Source organism: Myotis davidii, unplaced genomic scaffold (assembly GCF_000327345.1).
Source record: "Myotis davidii unplaced genomic scaffold, ASM32734v1 scaffold32, whole genome shotgun sequence".
NCBI lineage: Eukaryota > Metazoa > Chordata > Mammalia > Chiroptera > Vespertilionidae > Myotis > Myotis davidii.
The window spans coordinates 916212-930571 of record NW_006286587.1 but is presented as its reverse complement, the minus strand read 5'-3'; the positions used below and the strand labels follow the sequence as shown (position 1 = coordinate 930571).

The 14360-nt window shown below is 52.4% G+C and overlaps 1 protein-coding gene across 1 annotated transcript; it reads right to left on the bottom strand.

Annotated features, from left to right (window-relative positions):
- Nucleotides 1-6226: 6226 nt before the first annotated feature.
- VPS16 (VPS16, CORVET/HOPS core subunit) lies at nt 6227-14025 on the bottom strand. The gene is made up of 23 exons (XM_006758118.2): nt 13893-14025; nt 13546-13643; nt 13332-13460; nt 13098-13242; nt 12858-12973; nt 12633-12755; nt 12463-12518; nt 12025-12114; nt 11837-11931; nt 11609-11685; nt 10821-10952; nt 10596-10723; nt 10408-10443; nt 10123-10231; nt 9829-9963; nt 9625-9733; nt 9439-9536; nt 9247-9354; nt 8847-8924; nt 8588-8757; nt 8418-8514; nt 7684-7787; nt 6227-7568 (listed from the first exon to the last, which is right to left on the bottom strand). Exons 1-23 carry the CDS (start codon nt 14023-14025, stop codon nt 7424-7426), a joined length of 2511 nt encoding a protein of 836 aa, XP_006758181.1. The 3' UTR covers nt 6227-7423.
- Nucleotides 14026-14360: the final 335 nt, after the last annotated feature.

Genomic DNA, 14360 nt, shown 5'->3' with positions numbered 1-14360 from the left:
CTCACTGTCTCGCGCACCGCGCTGGAGGTGTGCGCCCCATCGAAGCCCTTGTCCTCGAGGGAGCAGAACCCCGGGAGCACCGGCCACCGGTACACCCACGCCTTCCGCCTCTCTACAGTCCCAGCCCCTTAGACGTGGGCCTTCTTCCCTGTGTTCAGATGCGAAAACTGAGGCCAGATACAAGTTACACCAAAGTCTAGCGACAATGCCGTCTTTCCACTCCTCTCTCCAACCGTGTTCCATCCAGATTTTTTGTTTCCTAATTGCTGCAAGGTATTTAAAGGAAGAAGCCTCTCACTGGCGAGAGAGAGGAACCTGCAGAGCCCCTAGAACGGGTCTGGCATTGTGGGTGTCGTCTTTCATCAAGTCGGCCCACGCCATCCCCACCCGAGCCCCAGGGAAATAGCCCTCGCTTTCCAGATGCACATACCGGGGCCTGGCTCGCCACGGAGCCGGGTAGAAACCCAACACAGGGTGCTCTGCGGTGGGGTGTTGTTTCCGATAGGCCTGGCGGGGGAGAGGAGGGAGGTTCAAAGCGTAGGGAGGACCCAAAGATGCGTCCCCGTCGTCCCCCCCTCCCCCGGGCTAGGACCGGGTTGGGGGCGCGTAGCTCCTCGCCAGTGCTCCCTGTCCCAGTGTGGCTCCCCAAAGCCGGCCGGCCGTTTGTCCAGTAGGAGCGGGCTCCCAGGCTGCAGGCCGTGGGCGTCAGGGGCTAAAGGCCAATTGGAGTCGTGGTGGGTGGGGGGTGAGACCATTCGGCGTCCCTCCGACACACCGGGACCCACACCGGGAGAGTGGAGACAGATGGCACAGCAGTGTGCGAGCGGAGCGTGGCAATGACCCTTCACCCGAGACCAGAAGTCTGCGCGACCTGGGGTGGGATGCGGCGGCCCTTTCCTCCTGGACCCTGAACCCTCTCTCCCACCGCCTGTCCCGTGGTTTGGCGCGCCCTTGGGAAAGCGTCTGTGGCCAGTGTCAGTTCTTCCTGGCGGGGCGAGTGTGGTGGAGACATTTTGGTGCAAGAGAAGGAGGCCACATCAGTTGCCATTTTAACGGGGTTGGTGCCCTTCCTATGTTCAGTCCCCACCACCGCCAGCAGTTGAAGCACCGACCTAAAATTCTATGCACCCCCTCCCCGGTATTTGTGAAATAAGTGAATGTATGCCGACCAGAGAGAGCTATGGCCTACAAATATGGGATGCAGTGGGCCTCCTTCGGGCCACCCCCTCCCCAGTAGAAAAGTCCCTTCTGGAGTGGGAGATGTTTTTCTCACTCCCTCTTGGCAGCGCTTGCCCAGAAGTAGTGTGGGATGGCCAAACCCAAGGCACCCCTGTGGGACAGACACTTCAGCTCTAAGGCCCCCAGGCCACAAGCCCAATCTCCTGTTAGACCCAAAGAGGGCAGGTTCTTTCATATGCCCACTGTTCATGTTTCCCAGGAAGTCCGACCTCAGTATCTGCACACTAATGGATCTTCAGCTCTAAGGCCCCCAGGCCACAAGCCCAAGAGGGCAGGTTCCCACTGTTCATGTTTCCCAGGAAGTCCGACCGCAGTATCTGCACACTAATGGACGTGAAAAGTCTGCATTCAGAGTGTTTAGAACTCCTGAAAAACAATGACTGTGAATGTAGGAAGCACCTGGGTAACTAGAATAGCAGCACCTCAGGACACACCTGACCACTGTGGTTTTACTTCAGCTACATCTGAGCTACACTAATATTTCTTTAATACATTTCTTTTGGTTCATTTATAATTTTACTTACATTACCATAAAATTTTTGACATGCTATTTATATTTTCCTACAATAAAATAGCTTTTTTTGTTTGTTAATCCTCTCCCAAGGATATTTTTCTATTGATTTTTAGAGAGTGGAAGGGACAGAGGCAGAGAAAGAGACACATCAATTGGTTGTGTCAAGCCTAAAACCAAGGTGCATGCCCTTGACTGAATCGAACCCTAAACCCTTCAGTCCATGGACTGACACTATCCAAAAAGGCTAGGGCGAAGTAGTTAGTTTTGTTTCTTTAAGATCCTTTAAAGAAGGATCCCCAGCCTGACTGAGCACACTTGGGAAAATGCTTCAACTGGGTGTGGGAGAGAACCCTGGGGTTTAAGCCTCTGCATTGGCTAGATGACCTGAATCTCCTTCTGCTGTTCTTCCTGGAACCTCCCAGGACTGTACTGAGAATTGCAGGCATGTACAGTTTGGCAAGTAACCCTGTCTCAGTAAATGCAGTTCTTTCTCTCCATGAGACAGCTGCACTGTGGTCAGACCATTTGTGGTGTGTGTGCAGGGGTGACAGAACCTCAGACCAAAAAGAGACAGGGTCTTGGGTAGCTCATTCCAGAGACCTGGAGGAGAGTTCAGCTTGGCAGCCACACATACCCTGTTTCCAGTGGAAGAGGACAGAGTCCCGTCCTCAGCTGCCCACCTGTGGAGACCAGCCCAGCCTCCCCATCCTATCTGACACTGGGGTGTACACAGCTTCCCCCCCCATCACCACAGGACAAAGGGCTGTCTTCAAAGAGGAGATTAGACCTGAGATAAGGAGGGGAGACAGGCTTCCTGTACCAAGCCCGACCAAGTGGGAGGCCAAACCCTTTCTCCCAGTCCTGCTTGTCTTACCACACGGGAGCATATACCTACAGATAAGTGCCCCAAGAGTCTCAGGGGTCATCAGAAAAAAACTACACTAGGAGAGCTGGAGGATGGGGTAAAGCAGTGGTCACCAAGCGGTGGTCTGTGGACCACTGCTGGTCCGTGAGGTCCGAAAGGTTGGCGACAGCTGGGGTAAAGAACTGTTTCTGCAGACAAGCCACTTCCTCTCTCAGAGCCTCCTTGCCCCATGTAGTAAATGGAACAATGCGTCATTTACTCACAAATACTTATTGAGTGCAGACTATGTGCTGGACACAGCAGGGAATGAGACAGAAAAGGTCTCTGCTCTCATGAACCGTTCTGGATGGGGTGACAGACAATGAACAAGTTAATAAGAAAACTGTTTAAATGCTGTAATGACAACAAAGCAAGGCAATACGATAGAAGGTTGAAGTAAGTGAGAGCCCGGTGCCTTTCCAGGCACTGTTCTATTCCCAAGGGTCACTTGCCAGCACTGGACCTAACAGAGTGCAGCCCCCTCTCCTGAGAAGGTGCCCGGTAGGAGTCTTTGCTCTGATTCTCACTCCAGGGTTGCCATTAATATCCTAAACTAGAAGAAATGTTTCCAAATTCTCTGCCCCTAGCTCTGAAATCCTGGTCCCAGGCCCAATGCTAGTCCTATCCATTGGCTAAGAGTTGGCCCCACCCAGACTGTTCACCCAGGCCTGCCATGCAAATTTCTCAGGGTAGAAGGTTTTTTGTTTTTTAAAAAATATTTTTATTTATTTCAGAGAGGAAGAGATAGAAACATTAATGATGAGAGGGAATCATTGATTGGCTGCCTCCTGCATGTTGGACCAAGCGCCCAACCCAGGCATGCGCCACTGACTGGAATCGAACTTGGGGCTCTCCGACCCACAGGCTGACACTCTATTTACTGAGCCAAACCGGCTAGGGTGGTAGAAGGCATTTTACACAAATTTATAAATTGATCAGTGGAGGATTTGAAGAGAAAAAAAATCTTGGTTGTTTTTAAGATGTCACTATAGGTATATATGTGCATTTGTCAAAACTCAGCAAATGTATACTTAAGATCTGAACATTCTATATATAGACTAGAGGCCCAGTGCATGAAATCTGTGCACAGGGGTGGTAGTGGTGTACCTCAGCCCAGCCTGCACCCTCTCCAATCTGGGACCCCTTGGGGGATGTCTGACTGCCTCTCACAATCCAGGACCACTGGCTCCTAACTGCTTGCCTGCCTGCCTGATCGCCCCTAACCCTTCTGCCTGATCACCCCTAACCACCTCTGCCTGCCTACCTGATCGCCCCTAACTGCTCCCCTACCAGCCTGGTCATCCCTAACTGCACCCCTGCTGGCCTGATTGCTTCTAACCGCCTCTGCTTTGCCCTGCATCTGGGACCCAGGATTCCCTCCTCCGGCCAGTCGCAGGTACCCAGGACCGGGGCTTCCCTCCCTCTGGCTGGCCGCAGGCACCCAGGACCCGGCCGGCTGCAGCCACAGGGGACTGTGGGCGGGTAGTTCGCCCAGGCTGCAGCCACAGGCACTGGCACCCAGGACTGCAGGGCAGACAGCTTGTCCCTCTCCAGGGCTGCAGCCTGGCTGGTCCCATTCCTCTCTCATGAGCTCATTTGTGCCTGGCTGGTCCCCATTCCTCTCTCCAGTGTTGAGTGTCTGAGCAGTTCTGGCTCAAGGGCATGAGGACCATTTGCATATTAACTCTTTATTATATAGGATTGAGAAAAAAACACAAATTACAAATGAACTCTAGCTAGTGAAATGCATTCTGAAATATTTAGAGGTAGGTGTACAAATGACTGCAACTTACTTTGGAATGCATTAACAATGACAGATTGCCCGGCCCTTGTATCTCAGTGGTTGAATGTCAACCCTTGAACCAGGAGGTCATGGTTTGATTCCCAGTCCGGGCACATGCCTGGGGGCTGCAGGAGACAGCCAACCAATGATTCTCTCTCATCATTGATGTTTCTATCTCCCCCTCTCCCATCCTCTCTGGAGTCAATAAAAACACATCAAATTTAAAAAATAAGATAGTAGTAAGAGGATATAGGGATGGAAAGATGTGTGATAAATATATTAAAATGTCAGTGATAGACTCCAGGTGGTACAGGTATTCACTGTAAAATTCTTTCAATTTAGTGTGTATTTGAAGGTTTTCATGATATAATGTTGGAGAGGGGGAAATTAGTGTTTAATTTTACAAAAAAAGTACACATGGTTGCCTTTAATTTTCAACCTCATGAACATCTAGAGTACTTCTCTAAATGCATTAACTTTTTTAATGAAGTTGTAATTAGTTTGTATGTCCTCATTGTTATTTCTCACATTTCTAAAACTTCACGTGTTCAATGTTTAATGTTAGCATATGACAGGAGTAAATATGCTATATGTTCCTTTGGGATACAGACATTATATATATATATATTTTTTTATTGATTTTTTACAGAGAGGGAGATAGTTAGAAACATTGATGAGAGAGAAACATCGATCAGCTGCCTCCTGCACTTCTCTTACTGGGGATGTGCCCGCAACCCAGGTTCATGCCCTTGACCGGAATCGAACCTGGGACCTTTCAGTCCACAGGCCAACGCTCTATCCACTGAGCCAAACCGGTTTCGGCCAGACTTTTTATTGTGTACATTCTAAAAGCAATGCCTAGGGCACCCTGTTCAGAAGGTGGACTGAGTTATATGGTTCCAACTCCTTTTCATTGAAAATAACTAAAAAAGCTGGAGAGAACATTTTTAAAAGGCATTGAAAAGCTACCAGGGAAGTGAAGAATTGTGGGGCCAAGACTGGAGGGGAAACAAGCCCAGAATGAGCCTAGTATTAGAGATCTTCTTTCCTTTCCCTGGAGGTGTCTGCTGATTCTGAGAGAAATCTGATAGACTGTGCCAGATTGTGATTCCAAAAACTGGCCACATTCCCAGTTCTGCACTCTCTTCCAGATTCTTGCAACTCCCCTATCAAGAAGTGGAGTTGATCTCCCACCCCCTTTATTTTAATTTAAAAAAATATTTTTATTGATTTTAGAGAAGGGAGAGGGAGAAATAGAAACATCAATGATGAGAATCATTGATCGGCTGCCTCCTGCACGTCCCCCACTGGGGATTGATTTGCAACCGACATGTGCCCTGACCAGGAATCAAACCGACTTCCTGGTTCATAGGTTGACATTCAACAACTGAACCGCGCTGGCCAGGCTTGATTTCCCTTTGAAATTGGGTGGGGTGTGCCTATGTGACTGCCTCAAGAAACAGAATGTGGCAGGTGTGACTCCCAAAGCTCGGTTTGGGAAGGCAACACAGCTCTGCCTGACCCTCTTGGGACGCTGTCATGTTGGTAGGTACTGCAGGTTGTATGTGTTCTGACCAACAGCCCCAGCTAAGGTTCCAGCCAACAAGAGGCTTCCACTGCCAGACTATTACCAAGACTTCAGGTGATTTCAGCCTTCAACTATCAAGTCACCTTCAACCTTTGTCTTCCAGCAGTTGCCCCAGACGCTGTAGCAGACAAAGCGTCCCTGTTTTACCTGTCCAAATTCCTGACCCTCGAGTAAGTAGTAAGCATAATAAATGGTTGCTTTACAATTTGATTTATATTTCCTGGGAGGATTCTCACAAATTTACATTTACAAATCAGGTGGGGGAAGAAAAAGAAAGACCTTACTGGGCCTCTCACTCTGTGATGAGGCTTGCCCTCCTCTGGACTCTGGTTTCCTCCTTTGTCTTCTAGACTGAGGGGGTAACAAGAGGAAAAAGTCATGTCCTCAGTGTGGGGTTGAGGCACTGGGACATGAAGCCAAGGTGCACTGGATTACAAACTGAAGGCTAGAGAGAGGGTCACTAGAGGGCCAAGAAGGCGCTCCTGCTGACTGCGGACGAAACCTCCTTCCCAGGTAGAGTGAAGCCAGTGTCTTGTTTGCAGGTCTTGGTAGAAATGCCCAAAGAATTCCATCCTTTTCTCTCCAGCTCAGAAACCACTCAGGAATTATCACCACTGTTTACAAACAGTGGTTGGGTCTCCAAAGACTCCTCCTCCAATCTCTACAATCTGCTGGCCACATGCCTCTCATTAGTCCTCCAATTCGCACTGCAGTGCAAACCAGTGCAAACCGGGGCCTTGATCAGGGTCCCCTGCTTACAAAGGGCCCAATTTTAGTTCCAGCTCTGAGTCATCCCTCCTGTTACCACAAACATCTAAGGAGAAGCTCTAAGACGCCCAAATGTCTAACATGGTTTCAAATCCATTTTGCCACATATTTGCTGTTACCAAACCTCCCTGGACCTAAAATTCCTCTTCTGTAAAATGGGGTTATGTTGCCTATCTCACAGGGCTGGCATGTGGAATAAATAAAATAATGGTCAAGTGTTTAGCATCCTTCTTGTATATGTGTGTGTACAATGCTTCTCAGTATGGTTCTGGACGAACTGTTGCTTAAGTTTTGTGTCATTCCTTCCCATAATCTTTCTGGGGGCTAGGAGCTTGAGAGAGCTTTCCTTGGTAACTGTACAAAGGGGCAGGTGTCTTATAAATGTAGCTCCTTCTCCAGACCCACCACAACCATGGAGTTTTGCTGAGGTGTCTGTATGGTTCTGCCTCTAGCTTGCTGTTGCTTAGGTGGGACTGCATAGAGCACTCTAAAAGGTTCAACTTTATTTACAACCAGACCCCTGGTTCCCTTCCTACCCCAGCTCCTCAGCTTAGCTCCGGGGGAGAAGCTGAAGTAGTGACTCTTCTGCCACGCTCAGGACCTGAAGAGACGTGCAGGGTGGGCCCCTCACTTCTTCTGGGCTTGTGCCCTGGCCCGCTGAATCTTGTCGGCTGTCGCCCCATCTGTGGCTCCAGTGCAGTGGGACAACACAAGGCTCAGCTCTGCCTCATTCCGGCGCTCGATGGCCACGTCTGCAGCCTGAGCCACATCCCTATGGTTTGAGCAGGAGGGGAGATGGTGTTGGGCTGACCAAGGACACAAACCATGCCCCTGACCAGTCCACTGGCTCAGCCACCTAGCACCCACAGGGCTCTCAGCCGACGCACCCAACAAGAAGCAAGGCCTTGACCTTCTGCTCAGGACCCACTCGGGAGGCGTACTTCTTCGCCTCGTATTTGTTGTGTTGCTTCATGCAGATCTCCACAAAGGGCTTAGAGAGGAAGGGGATAAAGGGAGAAGATAAGGCAGAGCTCCCTTGTCATCTCTTACGAGCAAAACCCTAACTGGATACATTGTCCTTGTATATTTTATATCCTTCAGTGTCTGTAATCCCCTTACCCCTGCCCTGACACACGCCTGCAACAGGTGTGATCTCCACATTCTCAGGGCAGAAACAACTGAAATCAAAGATCTGTTAGAGCCCAGAGACCAATTATTTCCATACACCCACTCCACCAGCCGCTGCTACCCTTCCACAACAGGTGTTTCCTGTCCTCTCAGGCCCTGTGTTTTCTCCCATGGCTGCCCCACCTACCTACACCTCTGAACTGCCTGCCACAGAAAACAACGCCCCTCAAAATAGCCTCCACTGCCTGGCAGATATGTTTTCCCTGTCTCCCTCCACCCTCCACTCAAATTGGACTTTTCCTGGACATCTGCAGGCCGACTCAGGCCCATTCTCCTGTGTACCTGGCCCATGAACACGTGTACACAGAAAGCACCCACTATTTTCATCAGTTGAACAGATGTGCCAGTAGGTCATCAGCCTATCTCTAGGCCCGGTCCTCTCTCCCCAGGACTATCCTCCCTGTCAGGGGTGGAGGGAGGGCCCCTGTCTCACCAGATAGCCAATGGGTGATTTCTTGCTCTTAGAAAACTTCTCTAGTTCCTCCCAGTCTTCCAGATCTGCCAGGGCAGTCAGCTTCAGCCAACAGAGCCTGTGGGGAAGCTGGGCTTAGAGGTGCTGTAGGAGGGACAGGGATCCCAGGACCTTTTGAAGCCCGCACCAACCTCTTGTCGGGGATGCGGAAGTCACGTGCCAGCTGCTCTGCACGCTTGTTGTGGCCACCAAGGATGAGGGTCGTGACTGTGTCATGTAGAGACAGGTCTAGGAACTGACCCCCCAGCTCATCTTCTAGGCGTCGCTGTAGCCGTAGGAGCCGCATTTGATCCTCTGTGGCCTGGGGACATGGATAAAGCAGGATGGAGATGAGAGGGGCAAGGTGGGAAGACAAGGAGAAGAGGCAAGGGAGAAAAGAGTAGGCCAAACCTTGGCTGCAAACTCATTCTTGGCCTTGTAGAAGGCATCGGCTGCTGTCTGCAGAGCTGCGACCCGCCCCTCAATACGCTATGAGGGCAAGAAGGGAAGTCTGAGCTCACAGCTCAAGAGATCTCAGCCCTCCCCACCCAGGATACAGTTTTCTCCCTGATCCATGTGCCAAGGGTCACCAGGACCAGCCTTACCCATTGGGTGACCCACTCTGGTGCCCCTAGTGGGAAGGCTAGTTCCTGTGGGACCAACCCTCATTCTGGCCTCATGTCTTCTCAGACTCTCCCTTAACAGTGAGGACCAGATGGGGTGTGTGCCAAATATGAGGCCTAGATACCTGGTGAAGGAACCAGACCAACAGCCCAGCCCACAGGCCCCACCCACTCTGTGGGCCTCAGACCTCCTCTGCAGCGTAGCTGGCTCGGATGTGGAAGCTGCCCAGCTCCTGGTGGTTGTCGTCCTGATTGTAAAGGTCCTTCAGCGTCTCTAGCTCCTGGTGCTTACAGAACTGGAGCCAGGGCAGGCAATCAGACAGTAAGAATAACTCAGGTGCTCAGGAGGCTCCAGGCCTACCGCTGCCCACTGCACACACCTGTCGGTACAAGCTCAGGGCCATGGGCTGGTTCCGAAGGGTCATGAAAAAATCTCCTCGGTTCAGCTCGTTCTTCAGGTGCAGCAACACCGTGAACACTACGGGACAATAAGGTGGGGTGGGGCTCCAGCAGTTCCTTGCTCAGTCCAGGGGCCCTGGCCTTGGCCTCACCCAAACCTTACTCACCCAAGTCAGTGTCCCCACTCTCGATGGCCTTGCTCAGTGCCAGTTTGCTCCTCTTCATTTTTAGGAGAAGAGGTACCTGCTCCCCAGAGCGAGGCTCATACTCCAGAAGCTATGGGGTGGGGAGGAAGACAGAGAGAGAAGGAGCTGGCCTGGGGGTCTTGGAAACCCAGGTCAGAGCATTTAGAAAGGGCTGGGCACCCACACCTTGATGGCCAGCTCTGTGCGGCCACAGCCATAGGCCCGAGCAGCAATGTCGGAGTAGGAGACACCAGGTGTGTCCCCCAGCTTCTGGTTAATGGCCCGAGCAACATCCTCATCAGACACGTCCTTCTGTTGTACCTACAGAGGGAGGGGGCGTTACACACACCTGGGTCTCACCCTTCACCCCACCTACCCTCAATCAGAACCTGGCCCTTCAGCTCTACACTTCATATTTCCTACATCTCACCAGGGTGTGGAAGTCCCTAAATGTTCCTGGACCCTGTGCTATATCCTCACCTTGTAGCAGGCCCAATGGGCCAGGATCCTGCTGACACCCTGCACTTCAGGAAGGCGCAAGTATTCGCATATCTGGATGGCCAGGGGGTAAAGCCTCCGCAACACAAGCCTGGTAAGGGTATGGGGTGAGGTAGGGTAGAGAGTGAGCGCAGTGGCCACAGTCTGTACCTTGGGCCTCCCAGATCCCAAAGCAATGGGTCAGGAGCAGTGGCCACAAGAGCCCACCAGGGGCTGTAATGCCTATCCACGTAGTGCCCTCCTCCCACATCCTTGGGCTTACTGTACCTGTCTAGCAGTACCTGGATGGTGAGCTGCTTGTATCTGCATTTTACCTGGTTAAGGATCCAGCTGGTAAATAAGGCTTATTTGCTAAAGACCTTCAGGCAGTATCTCTTCCCCCTGTATCCCTGGCAACCCCACTCCCACCCCGCCACCCCTGGCTGTGAACACCCTTCTAGCAGGCTTGGGGATACTGGCTATAGGTGAGGGGGATCCCGATGTGAAAGTCTCGAATGGCATTGAGCACACGCAGGTCCTGACACATACGCACGAAGCCATCAGGTGGAAATCTGTCGAGGAAACACTTTCCGAAGGAAGCAGCCTTCAGAGAGAACCAGAGGACAATAGAAGCAAGCTCCCCTCACACCAGCCCATCCCTGCCCAGTGCCCCTCCCACTAGTCCTGTAGCCCAAGCCAACCCTGAGCAGACTCTTCTGCATGTCTGGCCGGTGCTCATGTCCCGCAGCCTCAATGCACTGCTGCACGGCCTGGGTCAGCTGCCCCAGCTCCTGGATCTCCCGCAGGTACTCATCCGCTTTCTGGCTCTCTTTCTGGGGGAAGTGGGAATGCCAGGGATGGAACATCATGATGGAGAATACCCCCACATCTGGCCCCCCGTCCCTCTGGAATGTGGTTCAAATGAGCTGCAGAAGCTAGAGCCCAAGCTACCTCAGCCCACTCAGTCTACCAAGGTGTTCAGTATTCCCCACAATTGCCTGTGAGAGGCCCTGAGACCTCTTTTATTTTATTTTTATCTTTATTGATTTCAGAAAGGAAGGGAGAGAGATGGAAACATCAATGATGAGAGATCAGCTGCCTCTTGCATGCCCCCTATTGGGGATCAAGCCTGCAACCTGGGCATGTGCCTGTGACCGGATTCGAACCCGGGACCCTTCAGTCCACAGGCCAACACTCTAGCCACTGAGCTTAACCAGTTAGGGTGGCCCTCCGACCTCTTGATAGTAGCCCTGACTTGTGCCTGGGCTGGGGATAGTAGGGCCTCCCTGCCCCTCTCTATTACCACATGGAGGGCCCCATGTCACTTTAGTCCACCTGAGCTGGCTTTCTTCAGCCCAGCCTAGTGTCCTGCCTGGACCCCCTCTTCACAGGTGGCACCTAGCTGTACCCTCCCATGCCCAGACAGGGGGCTGGGCCAATTAGGGGAAGGAAAACATTTTAGGGTTCAGGGAGAGGCCCTGGGCTTTACCTCATATTCCTTCTGGGCCTCTAACAGCAGTGCTCCGGGGGCCATTGAGGCAATTTTGAAGATCTCCTCGCTGGCCACTGGGGAAGAGAGATGGTGAGTATAGGAGGCAGGCAGGGAACCCTCAGCTCTCCCTCAAGGCTCTAATCCTACTCTGGAGCACTGCCCACAGCAGCTGTGGTGCCAAGGTGCCCCCGCCCCAGGTCTGTGGTGCCTTTGTGAGGGCCTCACCTGGAACCTCATGTAGGAACTCATGGGTGCTGCGGGAGAAGATGCGTACCCCATCCAGCTCAGGTACCAGGTAGGAGTCCTCATCCAGCACAAACCTGAGCTTGGTCAAGGTTCCTAAGATGGGACGGGTCAGATGACCTCCCTTCCCCTCTCCTCTCCCATCCCCACAGGTAGCCCTTCAAGGATACTGGATGCTCTCAGGTGCATCACCCACCACCATTAGCCGCTTCTCCCAGGCCACCACAACAGCCCTCTCCTTGCTACGAGGACGGCTGCACCTGTGGATAGCACCACACATACATGTTTGAGACATACACCGGAGGCCAGGTCCTCAGCCAAGTCTCTCACATCACTGCTTATTTATATCACTTTGCCTTGGGATAGTCCTGTGCATGCTTCCTGCTCCTTATCCCATCCTCTGATTGACTTGAGGGCTTCCCTTTGACCCTGTGCTGTCAGCTCCAGCTGAGGCCCACAGCGGGCAGGGGTTCCCCTCCAGTGTGCACTGGCAGAGAAGGTATGATGCAAGCTCCACTTGGCGTGGCCAGTAGACAGGATGAATCAAAGTGTCCCAGGAAACAATGCTATATCCACCCTCACCCGCAGCATAAGATTCCAATCCTCACCAGACCATCTGCTTCGGGGGGGCCCGGATGTTGCAGTTGAACTCGCAGAGTTTTTCCTGAAAGGATGCAGGGAATGTCATGGTTCTGTCCAAGAGCTCAAGTTAAAAAGCCCCTTCTCTACCCAAATCCCTGGACAAGGCAAAATGCCCCTGTGTTTTCCCAGGACAAACCTTGAGTGAAGCTGTCCCCATCCAGATATAGCCTGTGTCTGTGAAGAGTGCCAGGTGTCGGTAGGTGAAAGAAACAGCCATCTGCAGGAAGCTGCTCACTCCTGGGGCCAGGCCAGGGGGTGTCTGGGGCAGGGCCAGGGAGGACACCCAAAGATACTAACTTCTCAGCGCCTCCTCCAGGCCTCCCCCAACCCTTCCATTCACTCCCATTTCACAGGCCCTCACCACGGTGGAGCAGGTTGCATGGTCCAGGAGGTAAAGATCGGGCCCCACAGCCAGAAGAATGTGTGCCACTCGGTCCTGGCACAGTGTGGTCCAGCAGGAGGGTGCGCTCTGCAAACCTGTGGTCAGGCAAGAGGACAATCCCAGGATGACCAGAGCCCAAAGCTTCTGCTCTGTGGACCCCGCAGTCTGGAAGCACGTCTGTGGGCACTGAATGATTGTCTCGGGGGTGTCAGCACTCACCTGGCACTTCTGGCATTCGGCGGAGTTTGAGGTCACCCACATTGGCACTGAGGGTGAAGCGGTGGGCCCCTGTGAGGATGGCCACTCCGGAACCAAACTCAGTATGGAAGATTCGAGCATCTAGAACCCTATTCTGGAGCACCTCCTGGGGAGAGGGACAAGTGGAGAGGGACCTTGAAAAAATCATAGGGTCACAGACTCCATCCCTTTTCCCCAGCTTCCTGTGGCCCCTACATTGCCCATACTGAAGTGTCTCCGGAAGTCTCCATGAAGCCCATAAACCAGCACTACACCATCTTCCTGCACGCAGAGGAGCTCCTCTTCAGCTGACCAGCCCAGGGACACCACTGGCCCACTCTTCCACTGTAGAGGAGAAGTTCATGAGACTATCTTGGGACGCAGAAGCACTGCCTGGCCCCCACCCCCAAGGCAGGCCAAGGGTGCTCACCAGCAGACTGGCCAGAGGCATGCCAGAAGCAGAGTAGATGTCAAGTACCGGCCGTACACTTGCAGCCTTCTCCTTCCGCCAGGGGTTCCTCAGCAGTGCTGCAGTTGGAGAAGAGACCTCCTGTCCTAGTTCACTAGTCCCAGCCCACGTGAAGCAGGCCTCACTCCTGCTCCTCAGGCCCACCATATGAAACAGGCCTCATGAGAACCAGAATTAAAAGCATCTCAATTTGGGGGGAGGGTGGCATATGCCAGCAAGAACAACCCAACAATAAGACCCCTACGAAATCAAGGACCTTGAGTTCATCCCATGGTCCCAGAGCATGCCGGGGCAGAGGGGTGACTTACCAATGGGGCCTCCATAAGGCGCAGCGGCCACCAGGCAGTCCCTGAGTTCCTCCTTCAGGTCCCAGTCCATGCTGTACAGCTCATATTTCCTGCCCACAGAAAGGTGAACAGAAATTAGCCTCCTCGTGCCCATGCATCTAGATGAAGTGAGCCCCAGAGGAACCCCTAAAACCTCCATTTGTTCTCCACAGGCAACTTGAGGCCCCTCCAGGGGCAGGGAGGGAAGGTGATGACTAGGAACAATATGCATGCTTAGGTGCAGCAGGCAAGGATGGGGTTCTTGGGCAAGTACACAAGGATGGCAGGAGCTCCTGGGACAGAAGGCTGTGTGGCCAATATCCAGGACACAAACTGAGATAGGACTAGGGTGGGTGGCCAGCTTGAGTCTGTATTAGTAGGAAATAAAACCCTGCCAGAGGGTCTCTCAGGATGGAGAGCCTTTCTTCTATTTCTGATTTTTTTTTAAGA

Coding starts and splice junctions, on each gene's coding strand:
- VPS16 (XM_006758118.2), bottom strand. CDS start 14,025: ATGGGCACGAGGAGGCTAATTTCTGTTCACCTTTCTGTGGGCAGGAAA. Junction 12,756..12,857: donor ATGCAACCTGCTCCACCGTG/GTGAGGGCCTGT, acceptor GCCCTGCCCCAG/ACACCCCCTGGCCTGGCCCC. Junction 8,925..9,246: donor CCAGCTACGCTGCAGAGGAG/GTCTGAGGCCCA, acceptor TTGCCCTCATAG/CGTATTGAGGGGCGGGTCGC.